The 16,536-nt window shown below is 45.2% G+C and overlaps 1 protein-coding gene across 1 annotated transcript in view; it reads right to left on the reverse strand.

The window, feature by feature from the left end:
* fmnl1a (formin-like 1a) overlaps positions 1-15,501 on the reverse strand; it is a gene marked incomplete at its 5' end in the record, with an annotated part of 20,712 nt that extends 5,211 nt beyond the window's left edge. Inside the window, 15 exons of the mRNA XM_080857003.1 lie at positions 422-646; positions 1,155-1,458; positions 1,727-1,828; positions 2,177-2,326; positions 2,621-2,731; positions 2,976-3,050; positions 3,385-3,478; positions 3,587-3,663; positions 3,889-4,000; positions 4,313-4,468; positions 4,666-4,749; positions 4,857-4,930; positions 6,416-6,502; positions 9,998-10,081; positions 15,325-15,501. Of these exons, the coding sequence (XP_080713129.1) occupies positions 422-646; positions 1,155-1,458; positions 1,727-1,828; positions 2,177-2,326; positions 2,621-2,731; positions 2,976-3,050; positions 3,385-3,478; positions 3,587-3,663; positions 3,889-4,000; positions 4,313-4,468; positions 4,666-4,749; positions 4,857-4,930; positions 6,416-6,502; positions 9,998-10,081; positions 15,325-15,501 (1,912 nt within the window). The remainder of the gene's footprint in view (positions 1-421; positions 647-1,154; positions 1,459-1,726; positions 1,829-2,176; positions 2,327-2,620; positions 2,732-2,975; positions 3,051-3,384; positions 3,479-3,586; positions 3,664-3,888; positions 4,001-4,312; positions 4,469-4,665; positions 4,750-4,856; positions 4,931-6,415; positions 6,503-9,997; positions 10,082-15,324) is intronic.
* Between the last annotated feature and the right edge of the window lie 1,035 nt (positions 15,502-16,536).

The raw sequence follows: 16,536 nt of genomic DNA on the forward strand, positions 1-16,536 counted from the left end.
CCTTCAGCAGGTGACCCTCATCTTGCCCTTTACCACATCTAACCTTCAGCAGGTGACCCTCATCTTGCCCTTTACCACATCTAACCTTCAGCAGGTGACCCTCATCTTGCCCTTTACCACATCTAACCTTCAGCAGGTGACCCTCATCTTGCCCTTTACCACATCTTACCTTCAGCAGGTGACCCTCATCTTGCCCTTTACCACATCTAACCTTCAGCAGGTGACCCTCATCTTGCCCTTTACCACATCTAACCTTCAGCAGGTGACCCTCATCTTGCCCTTTACCACATCTTACCTTCAGCAGGTGACCCTCATCTTGCCCTTTACCACATCTTACCTTCAGCAGGTGACCCTCATCTTGCCCTTTACCACATCTTACCTTCAGCAGGTGACCCTCATCTTGCCCTTTACCACATCTTACCTTCAGCAGGTGACGCTCCGGGAGGGGGAGGTGGCCCCGGTGCTCCTGGGGGTGGAGGTGGAGGCGGGGGTCCTCCCCCAGAGGGAGGCGGTGGAACACAACCAGGTGGAGGGGGCGGGGGAGGAGGAGGAGGAGGAGGTGGGGCTGCAGCTCCTGGAAGAGGGGGTGGTGGAGGAGGGGGAGGAGGAGGTGCACCAGGAGCGGCCGGAGATGAAGTTCCCACCGCTACAAAGATAACATTTGAAATGGATGTTATGCATACAGCATATGAACCCATATTAAATGTATCAACGTATTACTATCCAAATTACAATGTGATTGTGAAATGTCTCCATCTGAAAAAATAATATACTAATATATAATATGCATGAGTGCATAAGTGCCTATTCTATATACAGTAAATACTGGGTTCATATTCAGGGTACATGTGTTTTGCAGCGAAAAGACACAATTGATAGGGACCAGCTGGCAGGAGGTACGTAGCTGTTGTTATGAGGACATTTTTTTTTTTTAAGTGTGTGAGTGTGTTTGTGTGTGTGTGTGTGTGTGTGTGTGTGTGTGTGTGTGTGTGTGTGGACATACGGAGGGTTTTTGAATCTTAATAATTGTGTGTCAAACAGTATATAGTGTTTATATGCATGTGGCACAACCATTAACTTCCTCAGTATGACAGGCCATTTGGGAGGTGCTGGTGTGCAGGCTGGTCTGGGGGAGAATACAGATAGACACTCGCCTGAGGGGGCTGTGGGTGTGGGTGCCAAAGCAGCCTGGACCACTTGGATGTCCAGAGTTCCAGAGGCGTGACGCTCCATCCGAATCAGGCCCTGCTCCTCCAGAGCCTTCAGGCGCTCCATCAGCTGGGAGTCCTGGGGCACCTCCCTGCTCTTCTCCTCTGTCTTCTCGACCTCTCGTGACCTCTCTGGCTCAGGGTGCCGCGAGAAGCGCTCACGCTCCCGCTCCCTCTCTCTCTCCAGCTCCTGCTCTCTTTCTCTCTGTTGCAGAGAGCCCACCTGAGCACAGGAGTCCTTCAAGCTCTCCTAGGATGGGTGGAGAGAAGACAGACAGACAGACAGACAGACAGACAGACAGACAGACAGACAGACAGACAGACAGACAGACAGACAGACAGACAGACAGACAGACAGACAGACAAAGAGGAGATGACGGTGTTGCAGAAAGCAAAACAGAAAATGTGAATACTCTTACACAAATACTCTTTGAATAACAGCTGAACATGTATGCTTCTCTTACGTCCATGTTTGAGATGTTTGTGTGTGAGAGAGATAGAGAGAGAGGGAGGACTACCTTCAGAATTGCTGCCTCCTTTGTGGCCTGCATCAGTTGTTTCTCCAGTTCAGCGATCTTTTCTCCAGCATCCTTTTCATACTCCTCCAGCCTGTCAGTCAACTGTCACACAACCGCAAATTATTGGAGTGGAGTGGAGTTTGTATGCAGGGGTTTGTGTGTGAGTGTCTGTGCATGCATGTAGATTGTGGTTTGTATGTGTGTGTTTGTGGCTTGCTTGAGTAGAGTAGTGTTGTTTGGCCAATTACGTGTGTATATGTCTGCGTGTATATATCATTGAGTGTGTGTACTGTGTATGCATGTGTGTGTGTGTGTGTGTGTGTGTGTGTGTGTGTGTCTGTGTCTCACCAGCTGGTTGTGGTTCATTGAGTGTGTGTGTGTGTGTGTGTGTGTGTGTGTGTGTGTGTGTGTGTGTGTGTGTGTGTGTGTGTGTGTGTGTCTGTGTATCACCTGCTGGTTGTGGTTCTGCAGCTCCTCCACGTGGTCCAGTATTGGTCCCCTGTTTTCAGCATCCTCCAGCATGGCTCCCACATCAAACACATTATCCAGGTAGGCCTGGATCTGCACCTGTAGCTTCTCACTCTCTGTGCTCTTCAACTCCTGATGCACACACACACGCACGCACGCACGCACGCACGCACGCACGCACGCACGCACGCACGCACGCACGCACGCACGCACGCACGCACACACACACACACACACACACACACACACACACACACACACACACACACACACACACACACACACACAGAGCAAACATACAATGAAACATATAATAATACACACAATATAAATGCAAACATGCCACAGATTCAGAATTTGCTGAGACTCTCCAAACTCTTCAGATGGTGGATGCTGGACGGTGTAGTTCAGTGGATAAGCTCTCACCTCCAGGTAGGAGTCCAGGCTGTGCTGGGTGAACTCATACTGCAGGTGCACTCGGAAGTTCATGTTCTCCACTGAGTGAACCACAATGTTAATGAACTGCATGCAGGCCACCTACACGGAGAGGGGGGGGAGAGAGAGAGAGAGAGAGAGAGAGAGAGAGAGAGAGAGAGAGAGGGGAGGGAGGGGAGGGGGAGAGACTGAGAATTAGTCCATCTGATGACTTCAATATAAGACTTCCTGTGCAAAACGTATTTATTTGTGTGTGTGTGAGTGAGGTGTTGAAGTGTTCTTTGAGCAGGACACTGCTTTGGGTGTGTCTTTGTCTATCTGTGTGCATGTGTGATTGATGACTCACCATGAAGTCAATGTTACAGTCGTCATTTCTGAAGTACTCCATCAGTTTCTCAAATCGGTTTTTCTCCCCACACACCTAAGAGATAGATAGTTAAGATAAGTAGAGAGAGAGAGAGAGAGAGAGAGAGAGAGAGATGGCAGATAAAATATAGCTGAAGAACAATAGATTGTGCAACAAAATCCACTTTAAGTTAACTTGGCAATCCGGATTACACACATTCAAAACATACACATTACCGAGTTGTGAGGAAACAAAGAGTGTCCGGGCAATATATATATATTTTAAAATTCGATTTTAGGTGAAGATTTATGGTTTTCTTCTATTAAAGTTAAATAGAATTGTGCATTTCATGTGTGTGTGTGTGTGTGTGTGTGTGTGATTTGTTGAATGTACATGACAATACTGTCACCTCTTTGAAGTTGTCAAATGCTGAAATGATGATGTCATGTCCTCCTCTAACCAAACACACAGCAGCCAGCAGCTCCAACACCAGAGCTTTGGTTCTGTAGTCATGGAAACACACCAGCAGCTCTCACAATCAAGTCAACAACAAACGCAGGCACGGGCGTTCACACGGTCTTACACTTTGTCACACACTGGCATCAACTGACCTTGGGTTCCTGCTGTTGAGACTTAGTGTGATCTCGTTAACACAGCGAGGATGCGTCATCACCAGATTGAATCCAGACTACGAGGAAGAGGCAGAGCACATCTTAGCCACCACACATATGGGCTTTATGTGCCATCAAAGCTACTATCTATGTACATGGGTATCACTCAAATGAGAGTGTTTTAGTTTAGTTTAAGTATATCTGTGTGCGAACACACTTTATGCCTAGTTGTGTGTGTGTGTGTGTGTGTGTGTGTGTGTGTGTGTGTGTGTGTGTGTGTGTGTGTGTGTGTGTGCGTGTACCTGGTAGTTCATGATTGCACGGAGACACATGATGCAGACATGCACATCCTCCCTCTGTATGGCCAGACGGGAATTCTTTATGGTCTTCCTGCTATTGGCCAACGAACTCAGTCTGACAGACAGAGTGTGAGACAGACAGAATGGGAGACAGACAGAGTGGGAGACAGACAGGCAGAGAGTTAGTGAGACTGATTATGAATTATTCCCAATTTTAATAAAATACTGTAAAATCAGACTGTCAAAGATGCCAGATGTCTGTGTGCTGTGGCCATGTCACTGTATCGTGAGTAGGCACAATCTGTGATCAGGTGGTCTCTGTGTGAAGGCTACGGTTGGATGAGCATTTGGGCTTTGACTGGCTGAGGTGCTGAGACTGTGATTGGATGAGGTGCTGAGACTGTGATTGGCTGTTGAGGAGACTCACTGGGCACTGACGCGGACGGTGAGGGCACGGGCAGCACGGGTCATGCCATGGGTTGTGGAGCTGACAGAGCCCTTGGCCAGATCCTCCACCGAGCGATCCACTGACTGAGTCCTCTCTGAGATGGTGCCTCCGTTCTCCAGAACCTCCCCATCACACCTTGACCAAAAGTAAACAAGTCTTAATGCATAAGTAAAGGACTTGTCATAAGACCAGAGTCATAAAGCAGTGTTCCCAACTCACACACACATGCCACAACGACACACACTCACGCACACACACATACACTCACACACACACACACGAACCAGACACGCACACACACACATATCACTGTAAAGGCTAAAGGGACTCACGGCATATCACACTGGGCAGAGGATAAGTACTCCACCAGCACATCAAGGCCATTATTCTCCTCATTGAGAAACTCCTGAGCCCACCTGCAGAGACACACATCAAAACTACAGTAAACACACAAACAAACAAACAAACAAACAAACACTGGCAGGCCAAGACTTTGAGCAGGATCTGAGCCGGACACACTCACCCGATGTGATTGGTGCGCAAGGAGATCTCCAGCTCTCTCAGAACCTGTGTGGACTCCTGGACCCGCTTCTTAAACTGGAGCCGAAGGGGAACAGAGACAAGATGGAGATGAAGCCTTGATTGTTTGCTAAGTGTGGCTAACCGGGTTAAATGCCCCTGTGAGAGCAACTGCTCAGGATCTGTCGAAAGCCTCGTTCAAGCCACTTTGTTCACAATGCGACCCTTTAAATTGCCACTCTATTAAACTGCTCATTCATAATGCAACAACTAGCACAGCTTGATGAGCACACACCCACGCAGTGCACCAGTGGCCCTGGCTGTAAATGACCTGCTGACAGAGTGAAATTGGCGGCCAAATTGGTCTTAGATGCTTGTTAAAAGGACAAAAGATGTGGCCAGATACCTGTTGGCATACATACAGTGTAAGTGTCTCTCCCTGACTGCGTAGACCAGCTCAGGCTTTAACAGGGAATGTAAAAAGACTGTATATTGTTTGAGTAGAATAAAACCCCACTCTCAAGCTTTTCTCATTGATATTAAGACCAGACACATCTCGGCCTAAACCATCGTCAGTGTGTGTAAAAAAACACATTTATTTTTTGGAAGTAGAGCGCGCCTATCCCTACTCATACTGCATATTGTTTCACATTAGTGCTTTCAGGTCGGGCCATTAGTCAAATTTGCGATCTTAGGTTGCTCTTAGGAGATCATGACTCATCAACCTCTTGATAATTTGATGTATATTTGATGTTTTTGACAGAGTCTGAGAGAGTCAGAGCATTGTTATTTGACATAATTTTCCACAGACCTAAAACCCACAAGCTCCTACTGTACTGTCCCATACTCAGAGAGAAAGTGCTTCAACTAATTGGAACGGACTACACAACTATGCAGTTGGATCACTGAATGGCTTCAAAATGGTGAATCTCAGAATCTTAGATACCTACAAGAGAGGACACCACACATGGACATATCACTGCTTACACATCATTTAGTGAAAGTTGTGGGAGTCAAGGCAAAGAATAGGGGAAGAGAAAGTGACAGTGAGGCCAGTAAAAGTGAAAGTGAAAGAAGACAATGGAGGTCAAGAAAATAGGAGGAGGCATGACAGCAGAGGGAGAAGACAGGGATGGAGGTCAAGAGAATAGGAGGAGGCATAACAGCAGAGGGAGAAGACAGGGATGGAGGTCAAGAGAATAGGAGGAGGCATAACAGCAGAGGGAGAAGACAGGGATGGAGGTCAAGAGAATAGGAGGAGGCATAACAGCAGTGGGAGAAGACAGGGATGGAGGTCAAGAGAATAGGAGGAGGCATGACAGCAGTGGGAGAAGACAGGGATGGAGGTCAAGAGAATAGGAGGAGGCATAACAGCAGTGGGAGAAGACAGGGATGGAGGTCAAGAGAATAGGAGGAGGCATAACAGCAGTGGGAGAAGACAGGGATGGAGGTCAAGAGAATAGGAGGAGGCATAACAGCAGTGGGAGAAGACAGGGATGGAGGTCAAGAGAATAGGAGGAGGCATAACAGCAGTGGGAGAAGACAGAGAGGGGAGGCACTCACTCTGCGGGCCACTCCCCCCTGGTCCTGGTAGAACGCCCGGATCTTGTTCAGGTAGGCTGAGGGAGGGTTCTTCACCTGGAAGCGCTCCTGTGAAAGAAAGAGAAGAAGATGGAGGGATGGGTGGAGTGATGGAGGAGCAACTGATGCGGTGCATGAGGTGTACGGACTTCCTGTATGACTTCACCCTTTGTGTGTCCTTTCACCCTTTAGACGTAGAGTTTTTGCTGTGGCAACCTTTGTAGATGTGCAGGCAAAGGCTTCTCAAAATGTGGCCAAAGTTGTCATGGAGACGAAAACATTGACACAGGAAGTGAGTTGCTATACCGCAGATCTGGTTTCCCCTCATCAACGCGGCCCCTCCCATCCACTGCGGTAGCTGTACTGCACGCTAACACCATGCTTACAGCAGCTTGCACCAGCCTGTGCAGGCTGTTCGGTGAAAGTTAGAAGACTAAGGTCTACTGTAAGAGGATGGATGGTTTTCATTCGGTGCAAGATTAGGGTGACCAGTTGCAAACAGGCCAAATATGGGAGGAGTAGTAAGTGTGGGACAAGTAACCAACGCTGAGAGGTAACTTATAACTGATATAATGTTTACCTAACTGAATAAACACAATATAACTGAATAAGAAACATTTGTATACCTCCTTTTGGCTCAGAAACACCTACTCTTCCTATTCCACAGCACACCAGTAAGGGCATAAAAGAAAACGACTACAGCTTTTCCTATATGAAAGATATGATGAGCACAGTGCTGTTTGTCTTCCCAAAGGCACACCAACATTTGCAACGTAGCCTGACATTTCTATACTGATAGACATTCCAACATCAATAAGCCATAACAGGCATTTTATACTCCTGACCCAATCTGCTTTCACAGCTCTCTTCTCAGCCATTTAATGAAACCCAGACCATTACCAATGAAAATGTAGGGATATTATCTCAATATGAGGTATGTGGGACAAAGGGTCAAAATGCTGTTCAGTACTATGCAAAGCAGGACACCTGGTCACCCTACACAAGACTGGTGGATAGCAGGGATGTGATGGGTGTGTGTGTGTGTGTGTGTGTGTGTGTGTGTGTGTGTGTGTGTGTGTGTGTGTGTGTGTGTGTGTGTGTGTGTGTGTGTTAGGTGTGTGTGTGTTTGTGTGTGTGTGTGTGTGAGAGAGAGAGAGAAACAAAGTGAGAGAAAGAGAGTATTATAAGTAGGTGAGGGGGTAAATGTGTAAGGTGACTGCAGACTGCTCTGTGAGTAAATTTGTTTGTGTCTGTACGAGGGGGTTGACAGTTGAGGTGAATGGGTGTTACTCCGATGGGATGGGTGTGACTCTGGAGAGTGAAGTTACTTGCTCTGCTAGTAACAAACTCATTTTGCTCAAATTACAGCCCAAAATCCGATGGCTAATTCTAATCGGAGAGTTACTAAGACAAAAGCTTTGCTGCTCATTATGTACTGTACTGTTCTGTAACCAAACCTCTGTAATTGCTGTTCTATACTTTTATAACTGTCATGTCATGTAAGTCAGTATTATCGTCCCTTAATTGAGCCTCTATGCAGGACTTGGTCCCACATTGCTTTTGACCTGACACTTGTTTTTATTTAAGATCTGTGGTTTTGACCGTTAGCTTCTCTCTCACACACATCTGAGAAACCTTCAACTTTGGTTGGAGTGTTTCTGTGTCTGTTTTAAGAAACTTCTGCTTTCCATCTGTGGTCAAAATGACGTTGAGGTCAGATTCAGGACTGACAATAAGGAGATGTAGTCACCCTGGTCACCAGAGAACAACACTAGGTGGGGGTGTCTAGTGCCATTTGCAACTTCATCCCACAGTCATCAACTAAAGACTGACAAAGAGCAAACCCATCAGTCTGCCACGTACATGTGGCAAACACATATTTCTTGACTGTCAAAAAGATATTTGATGAAGCATGGATCATGGTTTAAAAACCTATAAATAAAACCTTTTAAAATAAACTGTATCATTTTCGTTTCGAGAGATGACTCGTTGTGACCAAATCCAGAGGAATTGAGCCATACTGAAACTAGACGTAGCGCAAAGCGTTACAAAATATGACCGCCAAACTGTTCAGTAGGTTTTAACACAGAATGAGTCATGGTTGTCAGTGTGTTTGTGTGTTTTTATGTGTTTTGTGTGTGTAAATTGGTTTGTGTTTCATTTTTATGTATTAAAGGAATTATTTGTGATAGATTTTGATGATCTGGTAATGTAATGTTTTGTGTACTACTTTTTTGTGGATTGTTTTGGTATATTTTTCTTTTGCAATGTAGGTCACATAATGAGGTGTGGAAACAAAGTGAAGTTTCCAACCACCAACAGGTGGCGCTATAGGTGGTATCAGTCAGGCATATGTACAGGCATATGTAAGGGTTTGGGCCAGCGTCCACCCTAAGAAATTTTTTCTGGATCAAACAATGTTCGCAAGAGTTATAAGAGACTTTGTGTTCTGTGGCAAGCACTGGCAAGTTGGCAAAGTTTGAGGGTCTGGCACACCCACACCTTCCGACTAATGAAAAAATCCAATATAACTTTTAGTCGCCCATGGCTGAAGAGTAACTTGACCACATTTCAAGGCGTAACCATTAAATTTGTCGGAGGAGTTCGATCATATCGAGGTGTGCAAACGCCGTCAAAACGCATCTTCCACTCATAATGGCCGACTTCCTGTGGACCTGCCACCATAGCGTCAAGAGACTTTTTGGTTCGTCCAAGCATGATGAAGACGTGTACCGAATTCCGTCAAGCTACGCCAAAATAACCCCAATGCACAGGGTTTTTTGCAATATTCTAGGGGGTGCTACAGAGCCATTTTGCTCCATCCATGGACAAAAACTCTACCGAAGATGGACGGTTTCAGGCTTGATGTCCCTGGCAAATTTGGTAATTTTTCGAGCACTTTGACATATATTCGATTAAAACACCTCATTTTTGCAATTTGGCCCTCCAAGGCCCTACGGTTCTCGGGATATTCGAAGAAAACTGTGTCGCGCCACCTACAGGCCAGTTGGTGTATAATCATATAAATCAATTTATTGCATGCCCCCCCGTGAACGGAATTTCCACGAAACTTAACGTGCAGTCAGAAGGTTTCATAATGATCCCACACCTCCAGATTTCGTGCAGTTCTGGCCTTGTCAACTTACAATTAAAATGTTTTACAACACTCCATTTTTGCTTTTTCATTTGTAACTAGGTGGCGCTATACATGAAATAAGTGGTAGTGGAATGGTTGACGTGGCCTCTTAAGACCAACATACAAAAAAAATGCGGTCCTCCTAAGCCCTACGGTTTTCGACTTATTCACAGAAAACTGAATCGCCCCACCCACTTTAAAAGGGGTCCAGTCCGACGGGGGTGCAACGGATCAAAACGAAAATCAATGGTTCCACGCTAATCTAGTGGGGCTACATGCCCACCAAATTTCGTGCACCCCGGTGTTTCAGAGTCCCGGGAATCGTTGACAGAAAATCGGCCGGCAGAAAGAAAAAAAAAAAAAAAAGACTAAACCTATATAATCTGATCCTAGATCAGCAGCTAGTTGTGATTAGCTTATCAACCTACCTGATCGCACACCAGCTCCCACTTCTTCTCACTGTCGTACTGACTGAGCAGCTTCATCTTGTCCGGTGGGAGGTTCATGGAGCTCTGTGGACAGGAGAAACATTCCCATCATTATGTCATCTTCATATCATCACTACATGCACTGGCAGATACACTGAAAGAATATACATCCAATATCAAAGCACTTTGAGCTGCATTCTTTTGCATGAAAGGTGCTATATAAACTAGACGTAACGCAAAATATGACCGCCGAACTGTTTAGTAGGTTTTGGCACAGAATGAGTCATTGTTGTCAGTGTGTTTGTGTGTTTTTATGTGTTTTGTGTGTGTAAATTGGTTTGTGTTTCATTTTTATGTATTAAAGGAATTATTTGTGCATGCGTACATATGTCTACTGTGTGTGTATGTGTGCATACGAATGTCTACTGTGTATGTGTGTGTATCTGTTGCAGTTTTGACCATGCATTATGGTGCAGTGTCAGCCAGAGATACCTGCAATTACATCACCTCATGTTTGCTTTTTCATTTTTAAGTAGGTGGCGCTATACATAAAATGAGTGGTTATGGGATGGGTTGACACGGCCCCTTTAGACAAACATACAAAAAACATGTGGCCCTCCTAAGCCCTACAGTTCTCGGGATATTCGTAGAAAACTGTGTCAGCCCACCTACAGGCCAGTTGGTGTACAGACACATAAAAAAATATATATTGTATGGCCCCCCATGGACAAAATTGCACGAAACTTGGGATGCATTCAGAGGGTCTCATAATGATCCACCACTTTTAATTTCGTGCACTTTCAACAATACTGTATATGCATAAGTTATAAGTGACTGGAGTTGTGAAGAGTGCATAGTTTGAGGGTCTGCCACGCCCACACCCTTCAAACTTTGTAAAAGACTCTCATAACTTTTAATTCCCCATTGCTGAAGAGTAACCTGACCACGTTTGAAGGCATTACAATTAAATCTGTAGGAGGAGTTCAATCACATGCGAGGTGTGGAAACAAAGTGAAGTTTCCAACCACCAACAGGGGGCGCTATAGGTGATATCAGTCAGGCATATGTACGCGTTCGGTCCGGATCCAGCGTCCACCCTAAGACATTGTCTCTGGATCAAACAATGTACGCAACAGTTACAAGAGACTTTGTGTTTTGTGGCAAGGACTAACAAGTTGGCAAAGTTTGAGGGTCTGCCACGCCCACACCTTCCGACTAATGAGAAAATCCAATATAACTTTTAGTCGCCCATGGCTGAAGAGTAGCCGGACCACATTTCAAGGCGTTACCATTAAAGCTGTCGGAGGAGTTCGATCAGATGAGAGGTGTGCAAATGCCGTCAAAGCGCATCTTCCACTCAAAATGGCCGACTTCCTGTGGACCTGCCACCATGGCGTCGGGAGACTTTTTGGTGCGTCCAAGCATGATGAAGACGTGTACCGAATTCCGTCAAGCTACGCCAAAATAACCCCAATGCGCAGGGGGTTTTGCAATGTTCTAGGGGGCGCTACAGAGCCATTTTGCTCCTTCCATGGACAAAAACTCTACCGAAGATGGACAGTTACAGGCTTAATGTCCCTGGCAAATTTGGTAATTTTTCGAGCACTTTGACATATATTCGATTAAAACACCTCATTTTTACTTTTTAATTTTTAACTAGGTGGCGCTATACATGTAATGACTGGTTATGGTATGGGTTGACATGGCCCCTTGACACACACATACAAGAACAATTGCCTATATGCCCCGAACTTCCGCTCCACGGGGTCGGATCGTATACTCATTTCCGGTCTCTCTATCATCGCATTAAAAACTCATTAACAATGGCTGCTTTTTTTACACGCTCACTGCTAGACCTTCCCGCAATTTCTCTGACAGATGTCAGCAGAATGATAAGGGCAAATTCATCGACAGCGATTGCTAGGAAGGACAAGGGGTTCAAACTATACGTTTCGAATTATGCACATAATTATGAAGGTAAGGTTTAAATTGAGTGTTTAATATTAGCTAGCATACATGTTAGCGAGTAGCTAACGACGTTAGCGTTTACGTTCATTGACATCAGTTGACATCATCAGTTACTAATCATCCTTATTACTGTTGTATTTTGTCCAGTGTCTTATTGGTATAATGTATTTAACCCTTATTCCTTGGTATGGGTTGACATGGCCCCTTGACACAAACATACAAGAACAATTTGGCCCTACAAGGCCCTACGATTCTCGGGATATTCGAAGAAAACTGTGTCACGCCACCTACAGGCCAGTTGGTGTATAATCATATAAATCAATTTATTGCATGCCCCCCCGTGAACGGAATTCCACGAAACTTAACGTGGAGTCAGAAGGTGTCATAATGATCCCACACCTCCGATTTCGTGCAGTTCTGGCCTTGTCAACTTACAATTAAAATGTTTTACAACACTCCATTTTTGCTTGGTTGACGTGGCCTCTTAAGACCAACATACTAAAAAATTGTGGTCCTCCTAAGCCCTATGGTTTTCGACTTATTCACAGAAAACTGAATCTCCCCACCCTCTTTAAAAGAGGTTCAGTCCGACGGGGGTGCAACGGAGGGCAATGGTTCCACGCTAATCTAGTGGGGCTACATGCCCACCAAATTTCGTGCATCCCGGTGTTTCAGTGTCCCGGGAATCGTTGACAGAAAATCGGCAGGCTAAAAAAGAAAAAGAAAAAAAACGACTAAACCTATATGACCGCCAAAGGTTTATTATTATTATTATTATCATTATTAATGCGAAGGGAAATGTGAACCAGGGCATGACGACACCACATCAACAGAAACCACAATCACCTGCACACCGCGTGCAACAGGCAGTGTCAGAGGGAGGTCTGTCATGTGAATGCCATGCTAACAGAAAGTAGAGATTGGCATAAGCAGCAGGAGGCTGACACATGAGTGTGGATGGATGGACGGATGATGACAGGGATGCTGTGAAACTTGGCCCTGTTGCCATGGCACCCTTATTGTACCACAAACTGTCAGTCACTCGCCATTCTCTCTCTCTCTCTCTCTCTCTCTTTCTCTCTCTCACTCTCTCTGCACTGGTAAAAACAGATGTGGAACATGCAAATTTATAAAGGATGGCACCAAAATAGCAGAGCTTCAGTCCTCAGTTGTTAAAGAAACAACCACTCCACATGTGTAGCGTAGCTTCAGTAGCTGTTTTTGACAGCATAGACATAACTGTTCATATTCTTAGTGTTTGATGTATGATGATAATCTCAAGGGGAAACAATTTATCTGCACACTGTACTTAAAAAACTTTGACATGAGTGTTATACTATGAACATGTTTGTTTAACCCACTTGACCTCCGGGGCATTTGTGTGTGAAAAGAGTGTGTACTTACTACAAGCAGTTCATAACTGTCTTTCCTTTCTTACATACAGTATATACCCTCTCAATTCAGATACTTCATCTTCTACTTGTGAAGTACTGTATAAATACACTTGAGGTACAATAATATGACCACACATAAGAGCTACAGCTTTTCTGCAAATAACAGATGGAGATAGAGGTCCTATTCTGGGGCTCAGAGATGGTGCTGGTATTGGGTGTGTTGTTGAGAGGTCTGTTTGTGGTTTCCTGCCAGGACCTTAAGCAGGAACAGAAGAAGTAAGAGAAAGAGAGGGGGGAGTTAACACCCTGCTGTCTAAACGACACATCTGGTGGTGAGACTGAGCTCCATTCTCCATCACACCAGCTCCGATACCATCACACTGCAACTGTGCTAATGGGTTCTTACAAGTCTCAAAAGTCTGCTTATGAACATACAACCTCAGACTTCACCACCACATGAATAGGATAGTTGCGCCAGGTTGTATGTAGTAATCTATGCTCTGGAACTTTTATCGTCACAATCTCGATAGTGACATCATGTCATTTGGAAGCAGGTTCAAACTATAGCGATACTGACATCATTTCATGAGGGAGCAGGTTCAAGCTTTAGCGATAGTGACATCATTTCATGAGGGAGCAGGTTCAAACTTTAGCGATAGTGACATCATTTCGGAGCAGGTTCAAACTGCTCAAACTGGTTAACTCCTCAGTAAGTGAAAAGACTCACCACACAATGATTAAATCTACTACCATTCATTTCTAATGTTCACACACACACACACACACACACACACTAATACACACATGTACGTGTGCACACACACACACACACACATATATACGCATGAACACACACATGCACCCATCAACACACACACGCACATACACGCACACACACACAAACATACGCATGCACACACACATGCACCCATCCACACACACACGCACATACACCCACTAAGTGACGCTTAGATAGCGAAGAAGGGAAGTCAAAGCTCTTGATTTCTTCATAGAGTGCGTGACTTGCAGTCTCACACCCCACACCCCAACGATCACACGCTCACTAAAACACATCCTAAGACATCCTGTGCCCCCAGTTGCACAAGCACATAGGCACTATTGCTTCTGTGACAAGAGACCTGGGGAGGACAGAGAAAGGAGAACTGAGCTCACTTCCTCAGAGCGAGCTGGCAGGGACGTGTGTGTAAGGACGGAAATGCATCTGTATGTGCTGTTAAAATGGATGTCTGCCATGGTCACATGAAAGACACACAATCACTCTCTGTCTCTCTCTCTCTCTCACACACACACACAGACACACACACGCACATACACACATAAACTATTAACTGCACATACATACACAGACACACATAATGAGATACTCATTTAAATCACGAAAGCCCAACATGAAGGACCACATGAATATTAAAAAGAAGGACAACAGTATGCTATTCAACAGGATATGATAAAACTCTGGTCAGCTTATGTATTACCTTAACTCTGTGACACAGGAGCTGACAGAAACAACAGGAAGAGTCACCTGCTGTTCTGCTCTAACTAACGACACCAGGAAGGTTTGGTGAGATTAGTGTCTGTATAAGAAGGTATTGACATCCTATCTTAGTGATCTCATCTAACATTTATGAGGTTATACCAGAAGTTGTTTCAGGTCTTATTCCAGCAAGACACACTCTTAGCTGGAGACATTCCACTCCTGCTGTCTACCCCAGAGCATCAGTGAATGAGAGCACAATCAGTGTGTGTACATTTGTGTCGCTGTTTATGTTTCCATGTCGTATGTGTATCTGTGTAACTGTGCCTATGTTTTGTTATGTGTGTTGGTTATGTATTGCTATTGTCCATGGCACAGTCTTTGCATGCATACAAAAACACCTGTGTGAGTGTCCATCTGTCTACTCATCACAGGATTGTATTTCTGTTTGCGTGGAAGTCTGAACTCACCAACACCACATTGAATCTCTCCTCGAGCTCATCCTCAGGAGGTATGGGCAGTTTTGGGGGGGCGGCAGGTTTTTTCCTCACGGTGGCGGTAGGGGTGACCCCAGCAACCCCAGTGACCCCACTGGTGGAGCTCTCCTGGCCCTCCGTCTGCTCCACGCCCACTGCCACGTTACCCATTACCACCTGCTTCAGGAAATCCAGGAAGAAGACTCTATCCAACACTCAGCTGCAAAGATTTTCCAACTGTAAAGATCAGATTTAACTCCTCTCCTGTCGGGAGTCTCTCTGGAGTCCCTTTTGTTCAAACCACAATAGCCAGAGGTCCAGAGATCAAGTCTCAGGTGACAGACAGGGTCCTCAGTTTAAAGAGAATATAGTTTAGTTTAGGTTAGGTTAGGTTAGGCTTACCTGTGCCTGTACGCTGCACAATGACAATAAAGTTAAAATGTCCTTCAGTGACTTCAAAATGGAAACAATTTCAAATGGTACAATTACGTCATAGGGTTTCAAAACAACCACGTGTTAAAAAAGTTCTTCATTTCAAAATGGAGGGAAAGTCTTTGCTGATGCCAACTAGCACCCACGTCCAAACCTTTGCACTTAATCTGAAGAGCCGGAGAGCAATAGCATAGAAAAATACAGCATCAACACTTCAGACAAGTCCAACTCCAGAGCCAGAAATGATGACTCTTGAGTTCTTGTCTTCCCGATCCTTAGCTGAAGACCATTAAGATAGTTGGACACAATCTACATGTAGAGCCAGTAACACTTTCTGCCTGTGTCTTGGACCTTCTCCATAGACAGCGTGGTCGGACTGCATCTTTCCTCAGAACTGAACAGAAAGTCAGAACTTCCTCAATGCTCTACTTCTCTGGGCTTCAATCTTCAATCTTCACCAACCGTCCATCAGACAAACAACGCCTTACTACCTGAAAGCAGGGCAGGCAGGGCGTCTCCACACACTTGGTCGAGTGCAGCGGTGAGAGTGTGTCAGGGAGGCGAGAGGAAGAAGCAGAAGTACTGACTTCCTGTATGAAACAGGCCTAAAAAGAGGCGGTGGGGGGGAGGCAGATAGAGAAAGAGAGAGAAGTTTACATAGGTAACCATGCCATAGACAGAGGGATGGCTGAGAATAGCACACACAAGCCACATTTAAAAGAAATGCAATTCAGGTTAGAGGAATTGGGTTTGTTTCAGAGTGCAAGCAAACAC

This window comes from Sprattus sprattus (genome assembly GCF_963457725.1).
Source record: "Sprattus sprattus genome assembly, chromosome: 18".
NCBI classification, from domain to species: domain Eukaryota; kingdom Metazoa; phylum Chordata; class Actinopteri; order Clupeiformes; family Clupeidae; genus Sprattus; species Sprattus sprattus.